We start from the raw sequence: 17,216 nt of genomic DNA, 5'->3' as shown, positions 1-17,216 counted from the left end.
GGTGTCCCTCTGTGCATCTCGCTCCTTCTGAGAACTTCGACTCCTTTGGCTTCCTCCCCTTCTCAGCTCTGTTCCCCCAGTCGCTAGTCTGTAAGCCTGGTTCTCCTTCCCCCCCAGGGCCCGGAACCCTCATCAAGGCTGTAGGCTCGGTCACTTGTGGGGCTCACCTCATGTTTCCCCTCACTTGGCGATCATTGCCCAGTGTCCGATGTTTTAAGAACTGTTGTTCCATACAGTTTTTAAAGCTGTTTTGGAGGAGAAGGCTAAGGCTGTTTCTGTTACTCCATCTTGGTCGGAAGCAGAAGTCTTTCTGTGTGACCTTAGCGATCTGAACCCACCACGTCTCTTTCACTTCTCTTCCTTACTGGGTACCATGAAGCTCGTTTCCAGGACTTCCTGTCAATTTTTGCTGTTTGTCTCAGGTGTCAGGGGCCACAGGCCTGCTTCTGTGCTCTTGCTGGAGCACTTTGGCCCGTTGCAAACAACAGCATTTCTTCCTTGTTTGTCTTGTGCGGAACGGCTTTCTGTCTCAGCAGGACAACTTTTGATGCTGAAAGAGAACCTGATAAATGCATGCAAAACCCACGAGTATCCCCTGTGAGAGGGCATCGCGTTCCTGTATTCAGCTATTGATGACACGACTGTAAAGGTCATTTTCTTAGTTTGTGCTGAGCACATGCTATCAAAAGTTTGCTTGAATTGTCACCATCTCTTTTATTTTCAACCTGTGAAATATACATATTTCAGTATTTTTCAAAGGAAAAATAAACCGCAAAACACAGCACATCTTTACTACCTGAATTTGTTCCCCAAGTTTATGCACATTCCCTCAGAATGCACTTATTTGTGAATTGATCAATATGATTTATACAGTCACAAAAAAAAAAATACTAAAGATTGATCATGTAAATTAAATGTGACAAAATTCTTGCCCTTGACAAACTTGCAGTCTGTGGGTGAAAGCAGGCTTACAGATAGACAAATTTCAGTGAAATTCATGCTTTGATTCTGTGAACCAGGCCTGAGGTGACAGTGGCCTGAATTAGGAAACGGCCGATGCAGATGGGAAGAGGGACTGGACCCCGGAGTCTATGTCTACAGGTACCTCCCAGCTTCAGGGCAGAGGAAGAGAGAGTCTCAAACAGACTCCACGCTCAGCACAGAACCCGATGCGGGGTTCAGTCTCACGACCCTGAGATCATGACCCGAGCTGAATGCAAAAGACAGACTACTCAATGCACTGAGCCACCCAGGCGTCCCTCTTTCTTTACTTTGTACAGAAAATATCATTTACTCTTTCCACTTATTGCAGGGATTTTCCAGGGACCAAATAGAGAGATTTTCATTCTAACTGGTAATGTTGGACCAATCTGCCGAAATAAATTGAAAATAGTACTTGGGTTTTGGGATCAGTTCTTCGCTTCAGGATTTTCTCAGTGACTTGGAGTCACGAAAAGTGAAATGGGACAGAATATCCCGTTGGACGTTAGCCTCCTCATAGAGTAATAACAATGACTTACATTGCTAGAGCTTCTCATGGTTTACAGAGTGTTTGTCTATCAATAATTTCATTTGACCGTTTTAACCACCCTGTGATGAACACAGGAAACATTTTTCCGGGGAAGAAGTGGGGACGACCTCCAAGCTTCGGTGCTGTGTTCCTTCGCAGGTTGTGTGGAGTATCACGGCACTGCCCATGTGTGTCTGTAGGAAAATTGGACTTAAATACAGGATGACTGACAACCTAGTAACTGTGCTCCTCCTTTGTTCTTCAGGAAGGCCAGAGAATGTTCTAGAATGAAAAGTACCCAGAGGAAAATAACTTTTATCACTGGCAGTGAGCCTAGAGGTCCTCATAAGACCCAAATAATGTAACCTGAGCATAAAAGCCTGGATCTGTGGGAAGATTCTCTTCCTTTTCACGGTTGAATGGTGTATATGATAGTATATATTGTGTATTATTATTATCCGTTGTATGTATATTATATGTCATGCTCACGCACAAACCGCATCTTGCCTATCCTTTCATCTGTGGCTGGACACCCTTTGCTGCCACTCCTCGGCTGCTGTGAGTGATGCTGCCATGAACACGGGAGTGTAGATAGCACTCTAAGATGCTGATTCCAGATTCCTCAGCTATATACCCAGAAGTGGAACTGGTATTAGTAACCATTGTCACCTAGTATTTTCCACCTGAGTATTAGGAATCCTATGTGACAAGTAATAGTTCTTAGCTCCCTGAAATTTCTTTGAAAATAATTTCTATCTTTGGCATTAAATATAATGATCCAAAGTTGGGTAGTTACTCCGGTGGGTCATCAGGATATTGTTGCCTCCAGATTCGGCTGAGCCATCGAATGACTTACCGTTGAATCAAATCACTTCATAATTTGGGTCACTGATAGAAAACTGATTGGTCATACCATTTCTCAGCATTTCGTTATTTGATATTCTATTTATTTATTTTAGATTTTATTTATTTATTTGACACAGACACAGCAAGAGAGGGACACAAGCAGGGGGTAGTGGAAGAGGGAGAAGCAGACTCCCAGCTGAGCAGGGAACCTGAGGCGAGGCTCGATCCCAGGATCGAGGGATCACGACCCAAGCCTGAGGCAGATGCTTAACCCACTGAGCCTACCCAGGTACCCCTGTAATTTGCTATTTTAAATGATTGCATCACAATAAACCTTAAGAAGCAGATGAAAGGAAAGTTCTGAATCTCAAGGTAGGCTTCATAATGATGAAAAGACAATAAACAGAAGAACAAACGTACCAGAGGCCAGGGCTAATAAGCCCGAATTGATCTTTATCCTTGAGTTGTGCCCGTCTCTGCCACACGGGACATGTCACCAGCCCACAGAGACCAACTCAGCCCCCTGAGCCAGCTTTAAAATATATTTGCTATTCATGTATTTAAAAAATGAAATTTCACCTCCATAGAAAAGGTGACATGTCTCGTGTACGGAAGTGGAAAGTTACTGGGAGCATCTTCTACGTTTGTTTCTTAAGATGGGGGATCTCACTGACGGACTTGTCAATGCTCAAAGACCCGCCATTTTTAAGCAGGAGTCCGTAAACCACATATGTTCCAGGTCAGTTTCAGCCAGGAGCCCTGGCCACCTGTCCCACCAAGCTGAGGTGATGATGGTGGCATCTGGCGTTTTCAGTCTGGGGATGGCGGCGCCGTCACGGTATAAGCCTGGAAGAGCTTATTTCATTCCTATCGTGTGGCCTCCATTTCAAGAAAAGATGAGAGGGCTCATGCGTGTTCTGCCTGGTTTTTCACACGATTGGGTTTATGGCATTCATTGGGGCTATTTTATTTTTCATTTGGGAGGCAGCATCCGAATAATATTATAATAAAAGATGCTGTAAACAAAGGGAAATGGAGTCATCAATCTTCCTGATATTTGTTGGGGTAGAGAGAAGGCACACTGGTGTGGTTGGGGAAGGAATGGTGAGAAGATATGAAATCAGGGAAACAGTTGTGACCACTTTCCATAATTCCTGCTGAAAGCTTGTGATGTCACCAACAGGAGGAACTCTCCTAGGCTTTGCTACTTAGGAATTTATTTTTAATTGGACTACTAGTAGAGAAAAATTGCTATAGTAACTAGATTACTGACAAAATACATATTTTAATAGGCTTCCAGGTAGGGCTGGCGGTGTGGACACATGGCCACTCTCTCTCCTACTGGAAACCCATGACTGTCACATTAAAGGAGTATTCCTTCCAAGCATAGACCCACAAGGACAGTTTTTACTGTGCCTAAATCCCCGATGGGAGGGGAGATGAATTGGTGATGGATTCACGGAATCTGAACGACCACCCTCAGGAACCCGGGTGTGCGAGGGACCTGGGTAAGATTAGCGAGCCCATCGGTTTATCACATCCCTCAGCTGTGGATGTTGTGCCCCTAGTTATGAGTGCAAACACCAGATTTTGATGTAACCCAAGGGACAAATGTGACTGCATTAAGATGACAGAGATCAGAAGTCCTCATCAATGTCGCAGACACAGGGATGGGGGGGGGGAGTCAGGGGCCAAACCCTCTCCTTCCACGGGCACAGGTAATGGATCATGCCTGGTCCTGGAAAATTCTGGGTGTTAGAACTAGGGGCTAAATATGCAAATGTTTAACTACAAGATACGGAGAAAGAAAGAATGTTTCTCTTTTTCATAAAAAAGCTTAGAGGGCTATTTAACACTTACTTGGTATTTATGTTTAACATCAATAAAAATCGTTTTTTAAGTATGGTCATAATGGGTGCATCATATGTCGTGGGTTTCCCTCTAACGAAACCTTTATTGTCCAACGGAAGAACGAACAGTGCGTGCTGTGTCCAAGGCCAAACCTTGTACCCTTCATACGTGGTGCTTTTTTATGGAGATGCCGTGTTTAGAATTCTTGGCAAATAAATCTTTAAGAATCTTAATCCGTTCCACCCCCCCACACCGCACACCATGCCCCATTTGCCAGACCTTCAAACGTATGCTACTCAGTAACCGGGACGCTCCCACCTGTGCTTGAGAGGGAGGAATCTGGTGGCGAGGGGAAGGACGAGAAACTGAGAAATGCTTTCCAGGGACTAACCAGGGAATGTGAAAAGTTACACACTAGAAGTTACTCTGTACTCTCTGTGTTATTTGGGAGACTCTTCACTCTTAACACTTGCAGGCCGTCATCCCAGAGCTTAAAATACTCATTGAATTTAAACTGAGTATTATGTTGTCCAAAATAAAATGTTTGGTTCCGTAACTTTTAGCCTTTTTTAAAAAAACACTTAAGCTTCACATCGAGCACTCAGCAGTTTGGGCTACTCACCAAGGCAGAGGAAGGGGATCTTTATGGGCTCAGCATTCTTCTTCGCATCTGGGTACATGTATTGTTTCATTCTCCTTGATGACGCAAGAGAAACTGCAGATTCCTCCTGCAGTTGACCTGAACGCTGAACAGGCTCTTAAAGCCCCAGCTGGACAACACTGTGTTTTTCACTCGATAGAATAACAGATGGGTGTCAGGACGTGAGGTTCAGAGAGCCCCGTCTTCCAGGAAAGGGAGCAAGCACAGGTCTCCACTGATGCTTGCACCATAAGCACATGCCATCTTCTCGCCCAGGAGTACCAGCCTTGCAACACCAACCCTTGCCCGGAGCTGAAGAAGACCACGCCCTGGACGCCCTGGACGCCCGTCAACATCTCGGACAACGGGGGCCACTACGAGCAACGGTTCCGCTATACCTGCAAAGCCCGCCTGCCTGACCCAAACCTGCTGGAAGTGGGAAGGCAGAGAATCGAGATGCGGTACTGTTCCAGCGACGGAACCAGCGGCTGCTCCACGGACGGTGAGCGGCCCCCCAGGACCCAACCCCTTTCCGCAGAGGGGTGCTTGATCCCGTCTCTAAGGTCCGAGGACAGCGAGGGGAGGGGATGTTCTCCTTTGCCTGTTTCTGGCGTCGCCATCTTTCTGACAATGACCCCCACTCGTGCAGAACCGGCTTGATAGCCAGTTGATGAGAAAGTCTTCTGTACCGAGGTGGTCCTATGAATTCAGCCCTCACAGTAACACTGTATCCATTAGCCATCCAGGATAGTTGGTGGGAGATTTGTTTGAGATCAGGAAATATCTTGAGGAAGGCTCAGTGGTCTTCCGTAAATCTTCTGGCCCCCAAAACGTAAGCTGCAAATAAGCTTTTGCTTGGATTCTCCCGAGCTGGACCAACACAAAGTGCGTCTGTCTGTAGAAGGTTCTTTCTGCTAAAAAGTTCACCATGTGAGAATCCTCTCATAGTCTTTGAAATTTCTCTGTCCTCTTCATATCTGTAGTATCATGTGAATAAGGTAGGGACAACTCTAAGGTAGACTAGGAGATGCACCCTCCACCCGGTCCTGCGGCTTAGTGGGCATCTCGCCTCATAACTCACTTGCTCCCCCTGGAGCTCAGCTTCTGTACTGCAGGAAAGGGGGTGAGCCTCCTCGTCGCCCAAAATCTTCGCTTCTGCTTTCTTCTTCATCTCTTCTGTCTCTCTCACTTACTTTAACAAGAGCTGTCCAATTCTAAAAAAGAAGATAGGTGTTCACAGATGGTTCTCGGAGCACGATGTGTTGAGAACAGTGACAGTGCCATCGTGCACTAGACCACCGGGAACATTTCTCGGCACCTTTGCGTTTATGATTCCATCTTATTCTCCCAACGTGAGCATAGGAAGTACAGTCACCGTCAGTGTCGCTTTTAGTGACAGCTCCTTGGACCCAGAGTGGGTGGCCTTATTGAACCACAGAGGTGGCGAGCTACCATGTCGGGCTGCCATGGGTAGGGTGAATTCATGGGGTGTGACCAGTGTCCTCCTGCCTTGCCAGAGGGGAGCTCTTGTGTGGAGCAGTTGCACTCGTGTCACCGATGCCTGCCTCCTCCGGGGAGCTGCTGGACAGCAGGGGCAGCTGGGTCTGCCAGCCTGCGTGCTTGCAGGCCTGGCCATTGCCATCAAGAGCCACTTCTGGTTGTAGGTCCTGACAGTGACCATCTCCGGACCTCAGACCATTCTGATCACTGTAGTTCTGCAACTATACACACGCATGTTCATCACTTTTGGGGGAAAAAAAAAATTCTGCTTAGGGAAAAGTTTTGTGTGAGTATATCTATAATTCCTTTAAAGCAAACACCTATACATGCAGAAAATCAAGCAAAATGATCTTCATTCCTACTAATTTTGTAAAATACTGCTTCAGTAAGAAGGAAAGACATAGGCTGGAATACCAAGAGGAAACTGGGGGCCCATGTAAAGATCTACATTCTGCAAGGGACAGTCTTTTCATCTCACATTGGGATTGTGACATAAGATACAAAATTCCCAGTTAAAGATGAATTTCAGATATTTCTCAGATTTTTTTTCTTTTCTTTTTTTTTTTTTTTTAGTATAAGTATGCCCCATGCAATATTTGGGACGTACTTACCCTGAAACATTCCTTGTTGTTTCTGAAATTCTGAAATCTGAAATTCAGATTTAACTGGGCTCCCTCTATTTTATTTCCAAATCCTGGTAACCCTGTTTCCAATTCATGCACTTAACTTTCTCATTTCAGAGCGGGTCATGAACTGTCATATTTCTTATAACACCAAAGTGAAAAAGAGACAATGAGTGTCAGTGTTTCCCCACAGAAGACTGTCATTGTCTTTTCTGAACATACGTTTTTTACCCTTTTATTCTCAGAGACATACAAAGCCAAAGCTGATGTTTGTTTTCAATGATAGTCACTTCCCCAGAACTTTGTGGCTTACTTTGAGAGCTGTTTTTTGTTTTTTTAAATAAATGAAGTTGTTTATTTATTGGAGAGGAGAGAGAGAGAGAGAGAGAGAGAGAGAGAGAGAGCAGCACAAACAGAGGGAGCTGTAGACTCCCTGCCAAGGCGAGGAGGCAGATACAGGACTCGATTCCACAACCCTGGGATCATGACCTGAGCCAAAGGCAGATGCTTGAACGACTGAGCCACCCAGGCTTTTCCAAAGTTTCCTTTAAAAACTCCGAGTTGCATTGCCACTGTTCGAGAGCATTAGAATGTTTGCTAATATTGCAAGTGAGTAGCCATTTTCATCAAAGCCAATAGGCGTTTTGGCTGTGACTGATTAATTAAATGACTTAGTGAGTGTAGAGTGCTCAGAGCAGATCAGACACACGGGAAGGACCAGAGCGGGTTCCTTCCAAGACAGCTCCCAACTGCTGCTGCTGCTTCTGCAGCCACGCAGGTACCTGGGGCAACCCAGCTGCGAGTAACCAGGCCTCACACTTCACGGGGGCCCAAGCCCCTTGGCCCAGTCATGCAGGGATGTCTTCATTTCCGGGTCATGAGCTTTGCCCCCTGTGGGGTTCCTGATGGCTCCCCGTCTCTGGGGTCTGATCGGGAAGGGGGGGAGCTCCGCGTCTTTCACCAGCCTGAATTCCCTGCGGAAAGGCTCACAGCGAGAGGGACGGGTTGAGGAGACTGTTCGAGCCACGCTTTCCTCTCTACAGCTGGCTGTCCCCCATGGTGAGCCTCACCTCCTGTCCTGTTCTAGAATGCTCTAGAATTCCCGAGGGAAGTGAGGAAGTTGTGTTTCCTTTGTAAGAAGTTTCTCATTAAAACGAGTGACCTACAAACCCAAGACCTATTACTTGCATGAGGATGTGACCACATTCACCAGTCGAGTTCTCGGTTGCATCCCACTATGTAAAAGCAGTTCACCTGCAGTTCTTTTCTTCCGAAGTAGGAAAAATATGCAACCGATATGGGAGGTGTAGGTGCCGAACGAAGCAGGCGCTGAGAGAGAAGGAGGGTTGGTGGGGCCTCCGGTTACTCTCAGAACGTCTAACAGAGCTGCACTCGGCCGTCTTGTTGGCAGGTCTTTCTGGAGATTTCCTGCGTGCTGGGAGATACTCCGCCCACACCGTCAACGGGGCCTGGTCAGCCTGGACGTCGTGGTCACAGTGTAGCCGCGACTGCAGCAGGGGCATTCGGAGCCGGAAGCGTGTTTGCAACAACCCCGAGCCCAAGTACGGGGGAATGCCGTGCCTGGGCCCATCCCTGGAATACCAGGAGTGCAACATTTTGCCCTGCCCAGGTGAGTGGATTGAGCAATCTGGGAAACATCTGGAAATTCAAGGGCCCTCGACGACCTTCTAATTTGGGGAGGCTCGCTCGACTTCCCTGGCTTTGTGCTTGAGCTTAAACATGTGCAAAGTCACAGATTATATTTTCTACCTGCCTTGGTAAAAAGACAGCTATAACCTAGACTGGGTTATATTCATTTATTTTTGCTGATTTTAAAGAAACTAAAACATTCTCGGGAGCCCCCGGGAGGCTCCGGGGCCTTTGGCATCCCACCTGATGGAGCAGTGGGCCCAGCAGTGCAGGCGTGGAGAGCTGGGTTGTGTCCTCGAAGCTGGTGGCTGGCCTCCTCCCAAACTGATGGGCCCAGCCCTGCAGAGACTGCCCTCTCTTCATACCACTGTGTCCTCCTCCAGGGTGACAGGTATCAAGAGTGACCCACTGGTGGCCCTCATGTGCTCAGTCAGCAGGGCTCCATTTTGTCCTGAATTCTGCTCTCTAAACACACGTTCTTTTTCTCTTGGAGGCAGACAGAGGCTGTGCTGTCTGGGTCCTCCTCCAGAGACAGTTCATTCCATGGAGTTCTGAAATGAGCACAGGGCTAGGAAATCAGCTTAAAGAGCGTCCGTCTTCCTGGACAGGACGCTGCGTGCACACGCAGTCCTGAGGCTGGCTGTCGTCCCCAGCACGCTAGCCCTCTCTGTGCTCCTCCTGCCGAGCCCTGGGAGCAGCCCTCACACCTGACTCACTAACGCCTTACCTTCCCATAACCAGAGGCTCCTTCATCGATGCCTCACGGCCACCGGAACGCTGTCTAGGGCTCTGCACTTGCCTCTGACTCTGCCCCGTGAGGGTTCCAGAACAGCAGGGACCTCCGTGACGGTCCCACTCACTGTAGTGCCCCCAGCTCCCTGCACAGGCTGGCACACATGGGACAGCCATCAGCAATGGTTCACTGAAGGACAAGAGAAAGAGAACAAGCATTGGGTTACTCGGTCTTCCTTCCTTCCTTCGTTCAACTTTGTCAGCAAACATTTTTGGCTCGCCCACCAGGCACCATTCACAGGCTGTGTGTGGGCACAGCGATATGGTCCTGGTCAGAAAGGAACCTAGAGTTCATGAGGAGACATCCTGTGAATAATGTCGACCCCGGATGGTCACTGGCTGTTGGGCTGCTGACCAGACATAGTGGCTATACCAGCCAAGGACCCACCGAACTGGAGCCATGGCAGCTACCCCAATCAGGTTGCCCGTGAGCGGGGTTCTGAGGGCCAGGTAGGAGTTGGCCAAATAGAGAAGGGGGGATAATAATCTGGGGTGGGGGTGTCATCCCAAACACCAGGTACAGTGTTTTTAAAGGTACAGAAACCTGTGAGCATAGCATCTTTTCCAGTAGGTACAAATAAGTTTTGGAGCAACTTAAGCAAGGAACTGGCTTGCAGCAGTGCCCAGTGAGTATTTGTTGGATGAGCAAGTGGATGAGGAGACGGATGGACGGGTGGATGGGGGTGAGTGAATTGGTGGATGGGTAGATAGGGGGAAAGACGGGTAGATGATGGATGGATGGATGGGTGGGCGGGTAGACGAGTGGTGATGGTTGGATTGGCGGATGGTAGACGGGTGCATGATGGATGAGTAGTGGATGACTTAGTGGCTGACTAGATAGGTGGGTGGACAGACAGATGGAAGACAGACGGATGGGTGATGGGTGAATGGGTGGGAAGATGACCAGAAGACGGGTGGATGAATGGGTGACGGATGGGTGGGTGGTGGGTGAACTGGTGGGTGGATAGGTAGTTGGATGGAAGTTTGAATAAACGTACATTAAACTGAAAATACTTAGTTTTCAGCTTTGCAGCGGGGAGCCCAATAATACCCCTGCTCCCATGGCTGCTGTGCTCCGCCTAGGCCGACTCTGCCTGAATTTCTCCAGCCTCAGGAGACTCTTGCCTCCGACTGCTTGGCTCTCCCGGCCAAGTGATGCAGAGGGGCTGGGAAAGGTCACAGAACCAGCTCTTTCCCACAGCCCCAGCATGGAGAATAGCATTCCTCCCTGGCACTGGGAGAGAGTGTGGTGGTGACATCATTAGATCAGGATCCGTCTTATAAACCGAACGGGGAGGGCGACAAGGGAATGTCAGGATCTCTCCACCCACCCCCGCACATCCCCAGGGTCCAGACATGCGACCTCGTCACTGTCAGCAGAACATGCAGACTTCTCCATGCTTGGAGGCCGCTTCGGGTCTTGAGTGCAAGACTCAGACCCTTCTCAGAGACCCCCCTTAACATGACCTGGTGGCTGTTTCTATTTGAGTTGATTTCATGGTCAAGCCAATACTGTGTATACATAACCTTCATGTCTTGACATAGCTCCATTCTCATTTTCTTTCTGAAAGCCAAGATTCCGTAGAGGGTGTGGAAATATTTAGTGGCCCCGTCACTTTCCTCTCGGGAATGGGCCAGTTCAGGGAACTGAGTTGGATGAATTCTATCTTCTCTCCCACCTTCTAGAAAATTCCTAAACGCATGATAGGATGTAACTTGGCAAGGAGGGGTTGGAACCATTCAGGGATGTGGGTGCTGAGCTGCTCTGCCAGTAATCGGGCTATTTTTACCTCATTTAGGACCTTCTCCTCCCTGCGAATTGACTCATTCTTAGTTCTATTGGGTCCATAAAGAACAGTTACAAATGGGCACCGTATCTTATTTAAAAACCAGTTTTCTCCTTATGACTGGATTTGAAAATAAATCTGAAGATGGGTGAACATAAAATCAATCAATGAAAAATTTGATCTCCAATCCCAATTTATATAGTAAACTGCCGTAAGGGTTTGAAGTTGAGATCCTGTTGAAATGATTCTTTTTCCCCTTCCGTGGGTTGATCTGGTCGTAACTTCACCTACATAATTTTCCTCCAACATTGAGAAATAGCTCGGTCTTTCTTCACTCCTTTTTTTCAATCCATGTTTGTCTCATAACTAAGGATTCCAGACCTTGGCCTACAAAGGTGGAGACAAAGGTAGTTCTTTGTTCCTGAGCAATATTCAAGTTCAAGTAAGATCATATATGTATATAGGGGATTCGTAAGTATGAGGGAGGAGGCAGACTGAGGGACAGTCTAATGGAGGGGCAGACTCCGAATGAAAACGATGAGTCGGGACAGCTGTGCGTTCTGTAGAGAACGTGTTAGACATCCGTGATGAGTCGAGAGGGCGCGTGCCTTTCTCTTCATGAGGTCCTTGAGTTTATGCTCTGTTTTGTAAACCGTAAGTGCCACAAAAGGATCCTAAGACTTAGGTTCTGTCCAGAAGGAGCTGCGAGGCTGCTTGGTGGGGAGGACAGCTGGTGCAGGACACTTCTGAGCTCAGAGCACGGCTGTCCTGCAGTGGAGACCGTGTGGCGAGGCCTCGGGACTCTGGGGAAACACCATCACAGGCACACACGTCCCAGAGGACTGGAAGGGCATGACTTTATGTCTCTGACAGCCCCCAGGATGCCTGACATTCAGACATTAATCATTTCATTAAACCTTCCAAGTTCCTGCTTCCGTCCCACGCTTCGCAGTCTCCCTGGCAGTGGAGGCAATGCCGTGAGGCTTCTCATACTCCGCACTTTCTATTTGGGAAATAGTTCAGCCTTCCTCCTTCAGTGTTCAGGATCATTTTTCATCCCGTACAAAGCACCATCCCCCTTGCATTCTGAGTCCGTCTGTGCCCTGGAAGAGGCGGCGGTCGGTGATGGGAGCACAGCATTCGGGGGGCAGGAGGTGAGGAGTGGGGTTGAGCTGGCCTGGGGATGTCGGGCAATTGCAGATCAGGGCCACTACCTGAGAGAGTAAAGTGGCCAGAATTCTCCTCTGAATTCCTTTGTACTGGAAGCATCTCTTTCCCCAGTTCTGAAAATATCCCTTAGGACAATGAAGTCGCGGTTGAAATTGATACAGGTAGATACTGTATCTTAATGGTTTAAACTGGCAAGTGGGAGTGTTCTAGCAACTGGGTTCTGTTACACATGCGCCCTCAAACTGTTCGCACTTGGAACAAGGACTGCACTCTGATAACTAACAGGACTGTGCCCGGGGAATTTTTCTTGATACCAAGACAACAGTGGTGTGTATGGTGTGGGTAGCATTGATCAGACTAGATGAGGTAATATTTGGAATGTTAGTTGAAATGTGGATAGGAGTAAATGCTATTTGAAATACCACAAGGTAGGTTCTAGATATCAGCTTACTGGCTTCCCAGAACGTGACTATGAGTGCTGCTTTTTTATAAAATGATTATGAATGAGGGGCACCTGTGCGGCTCCCCTGTTAAACATCTGCCTTTGGCCCAGATCATGATCGCAGGGTTCTAGGATCAAGCCCCATATTGGGCTCCCTGCTCGGCAGGAAGTCTGCTTCTCTCTCTCCTACTCCCCCCCTCGTGCTGTGTCTCTGTCAAATAAATAAATAAAATCTTTAAAAAGTAATAATGAAAAATTAAAAAATGATTATGAATGAAAAAATTCAATCTTTGGTTTGTTGTTAAGTTTTTTTATTGTAAGAATATTGAACATGGGTGCCACCCTATTAAAAATGTGTATTTTTTAAATTTATTTATTTACCTGAGAGAGAGAGAGCAGGGGAAGGGGCAGAGGGAGAGGGAGAGAGAGAATCCCAAGCAGATTCCACGCTGAGCGCAGAGCCCAGCAAGGAGCTGGATCTCACGACCCTGAGATCATAACCTGAGAAAAACCAAGAATCTGGTGCTCGACAGACTGAGCCACCCAAGGGCCTCTGTACATAAATCTTTAAGTGCACAAAACGGGACTGTTCTCTATGGACATGGTATCGAACAGCACGGATGTGGGTTTTTGTGAACAACCCTGCAACAGACATGGGAGTGCAGATCTTTTTTAAGGTCTTGATTTCAATTCTTTTGAAATTTGCACCAATGCCAGAAGTGGCATTGCTGGATCGTACAGTAATTCTGTTTTTAATATTTTATGGGACCACAGTCATGCTGTCCCTCACGGCCATGCCGGTGTGCGTTCGCACCAGCAGTGGGCAAGGGATCCGATTTCTCCAAACCCTCACCCACATTATGATCTGTTGTTTCTCTTTTTGTAATCTCCGTCCTGGCAGGTGCGAGGTGATGTCCTCCTGTGGTTCTGAACTGCACTGCGTGGATAGTTAGTACTGAGCATCGTTAAACATACCCGTTGGACACTGGTCAGCACGTCTATCATGAGGTGCAAAAGTGAAGAACCCTCAGATCCCGTGGTTGGTTCCAAGTCCGGTTCTAGATGAGGCTCTAGAGCCTTCTGATCTCCAGACGGTCTTGTACACATTCAGACACCCACGCTCTTTGACACCTGTTCCTCTCAGGCACTGTGATGTAGAGGTGCCCTTTGGGGGGTACAAGCATATGCGCCAAAGGCCAAGCTTCAGCCCAAGTTACCGGCAGAGAAGCTGGCAGCAGGCGTCCCCCCAGGGAGAATAGATGTAGAAGAGGATTTTTGAAACTTTTACAGTTTTGCCTCCTCTTACTGGTACCACAGCGGGTGGCCGATAACTGACTGGTTCCCTCTTAACTTCCCAATTCACCTTATCGCCTGCTAGGGAAAACATAGAAACTTCTGAATCACAAAGTTCCCAGCTAGGTCAAAACTCACTTTGAAATGGGGTTCAAATGTTTCATTTCTGTTTTGTTTTCTACTTTTTTGGCAGATAAGAATATCATGAAAATGAAATTCCTGCTCATGTTTTTACCCATGCCTGTATCTAAAGGAAAATATTACTCCACAGAGATGCGTTAAATCATGCTGCATGTATTAAAATACCAATGATGTGATTCTAGCCAAAACAACCTTGAATGACTTTGGCATTGCTTCCTGTGATGGCTTCTGGTTTTTTGTTTGTTTGTTTGTTTCAAAATTTTATTTATTTGTTTGCAAGAAGGGGAGTCGGAGAGCACAAACAGGGGGAGGGGCAGAGGGAGAGGCAGACTCCCCACTGGGAGCGGGTCTCATCCCAGGATCCTGAGATCATGACTTGAGTGGAAGGCAGGGCCTTAATCACATGAGTCACCCAGGCACCCCATTCTGTTTTCTTTTTATGTAGGATACGGAGAAAACAAACTATGAAATTATGTACTTATGGTAACAGTGAGCCTCTCATTGGGTTTCGTCGCTGTTCGCTGTGGTGATGGCTCTTTGTGCCCACTGATGAGTCTCTCCTCGAGCTGCCCAAGTCCTACAGCTCTCTCCTGGGACTCTGGGAAAAAATGGGGGTGGCTAGAACAGGGCGCGTGGTTCAGGACTTCGATAAATAGCAGGTGGATATGACAGCACTGGAGACCGTGGGCAGCGCAGGGGGCCGCCTCAGCAGCATCAGCTAACGCAGGACGAGCGTCGAGGTCCCACGTGCAGACGGGCCGCGGGTGCCTGCGCTCAGGGCATCCGTGCGCAGGTGTCAGGGGCCCAGGAGGGGGCAAACGGGACACCTGCTCTGGGTTACTAGCAGAACCAGTCATGCCTCGTGTCCACATTGTAAAACTTGCCTTCCTAATCATCCCCACGTCTAGCTGTGGATGTGGGGATTCGTGGCTTTGGTCCCTCCCAGAAACGCACTGCCGAGTCACCGCGGTTCGCGCTGCGTTTGGTGGTTTCGCGCCTGCGTCTCCAGAGCGCCCATCCCAGTTCCTCCCAGAACCCGTTAGATGGTCGCGGACCCCCCGCCCCGCCCCGGTCGCGGAGCCCATTATGATCCAAGTAGGAAGGAAGCTCGTGACAGCAGCTGCTCATCCTTGGCTCTGGGTGGATGGTGCGATTAGCAGAGGTGAGAGCGAGCTAGCTGGTCTTCCCATGAATGACCACGGAACGTGGCTCGTGGCTCGTGGTCCTTCCCGGGAAACTGGGACTTTATATTACACCCCTAGCCCTCCTCGGCTGTCTTCATGCGTGCGTGTTACGTGTTTACATCTATTGCCCAGAAGAACAAGCAGGAGGAACTGAGGACGCCGAGCTCAGGGAGAAATCAGCCAAGCTGGTTTCCTCACCAGGAGAGCCCAGACACGAGGGCTCACCCCAGTGCGCGGTGCGCCCCGTGCCGTCCTGCAAGGCACGTTCCGTGCGCGGCCGCATCCGATGGGTCCGCTCAAGATGTCACAAGTGCTGTGACTTTGTGTCCCCTCCCAGTGGACGGCGTCTGGTCTTGCTGGTCTCCCTGGTCAAAGTGCTCGGCGACGTGTGGAGGTGGGCACTACATGAGGACGCGCTCGTGCACAAACCCAGCCCCAGCCTACGGAGGGGACATCTGCCTGGGGCTGCACACGGAGGAGGCGCTGTGCAACACGCAGCCCTGCCCGGGTAAGCACCGATGCGGCCTAGCCCGCCCCTTCCCTCCCTTGATTGACAAGTGATGAAACTGATGAGACCCCACAAGAGCACAGACTGCAAGAAGGGAACCCTGAATCCCGCACTATCATCCTTGAAGTGACGTCACACTACCTTGTCTGACCATAGAATAAATAGTTCTCGCCATAGTGTTACAGCTAGGAACAGACGCAGGTCACCACAGTGCATTTTTTTTAATTAATTATTTTTATTGACATATAATGTATTACTTGCCCCAGGGGTACAGGTCTGTGAATCGTCAGGCTTACCCACTTCACAGCACTCACCAGAGCGCATACCTCCCCCGATGTCCGTCACCCAGCCACCTTTCCCCCACCCACCCCCTGCAATTCTTAGGGTTTTTTGGTGAGATTAAAAGGCTCTTAGGGTTTGTCTCCCTCCCAATCCCATCATGTTTCATTTTTTCCTTCCCAATGCACTTTTAAAAGGTTTAACCTGGTAATGGGATCTGAAAATCAGGTTGAAGAGCAAGGAGAGCCCTTGTGAAGGATTTGGCCTCAGGTCCAGGGAGGGGACTCCAGGGAGGGAGGTGGGGAACCCAAGTTCAGAAGCTGGCTCACACAGGTGCCCGGTGGGGACACTGCAGCAGTGTCCTCGTCCAGTAATCTGCTTTGTCCTGACACATGGGGGCTGCTTTGCATGGAAATGTGACACCCTCTGTTGAGTCTAACTTTGATGTTGAAACATCCACACTTTTAATTTTTTAACTTGCTCCTGCAGATCTTTCTGGAAAGTTCCATTTATATTGAAAAGTGCCTAGAAACCAGATTCTCACGGTCATCCCCAAACCTGGTACTTTACACATTTTTAAGAAAAAATGTCACTTCTTTCAGTGGATCCAGGCACATGTTGGATTTCCAGATTTCCCCTATAACACGAAGACGGTACAGAAATTTGAGAAGAACAAAAAAGCAAACTGCGTATAAAATAAACCCTTTTAATTTGTTCAGTATTTCCAAATAATATTGAGAGCACATTTTTTTTTTTTTGACATCCTTACTTAAAATATGAGTGTTGTTTTCTTTTCAAACATCTGTAAGCCTGGGTGAATTTCATGAATCAGAGCGAAATTTCCACTTGAGAGTGAAGTGACCTTAAATCACTTAGCTTTGGGCCTTAACCTCAGACTCATGCACTGATCTTGGGCCCAGAGGCAACAATACACCTGGGATAACAGAACTTCTACCTCATGTACAGCCTGACATTGGTGTATCGATCACAGAATTATTTT

General features: G+C 48.2%; 1 protein-coding gene across 7 annotated transcripts in view; it reads left to right on the top strand.

Moving 5' to 3' along the window:
* The window catches only part of SEMA5A (semaphorin 5A), a 466,937-nt gene that overhangs the window by 432,102 nt on the left and 17,619 nt on the right, over positions 1 to 17,216 (top strand). For 6 of the 7 annotated variants that reach the window (XM_045082005.1, XM_045082008.1, XM_004761227.3 and 3 more), the window contains 3 exons: positions 5,124 to 5,349; positions 8,382 to 8,600; positions 15,767 to 15,937. In XM_045082005.1, coding sequence (XP_044937940.1) covers positions 5,124 to 5,349; positions 8,382 to 8,600; positions 15,767 to 15,937 — 616 coding nt within the window. Of the gene's footprint in view, positions 1 to 5,123; positions 5,350 to 8,381; positions 8,601 to 13,712; positions 14,466 to 15,766; positions 15,938 to 17,216 lie in introns of those variants that run through there. The other variant, XM_045082010.1, reaches the window with a different exon arrangement.

This window comes from Mustela putorius, unplaced genomic scaffold, assembly GCF_011764305.1.
Source record: "Mustela putorius furo isolate JIRA1106 unplaced genomic scaffold, ASM1176430v1.1 tig00000589_pilon_pilon_pilon, whole genome shotgun sequence".
Classification (NCBI taxonomy): domain Eukaryota; kingdom Metazoa; phylum Chordata; class Mammalia; order Carnivora; family Mustelidae; genus Mustela; species Mustela putorius.
Note: the sequence above shows the minus strand (reverse complement) of the source record. Positions and strands in the feature narration are given on the sequence as shown.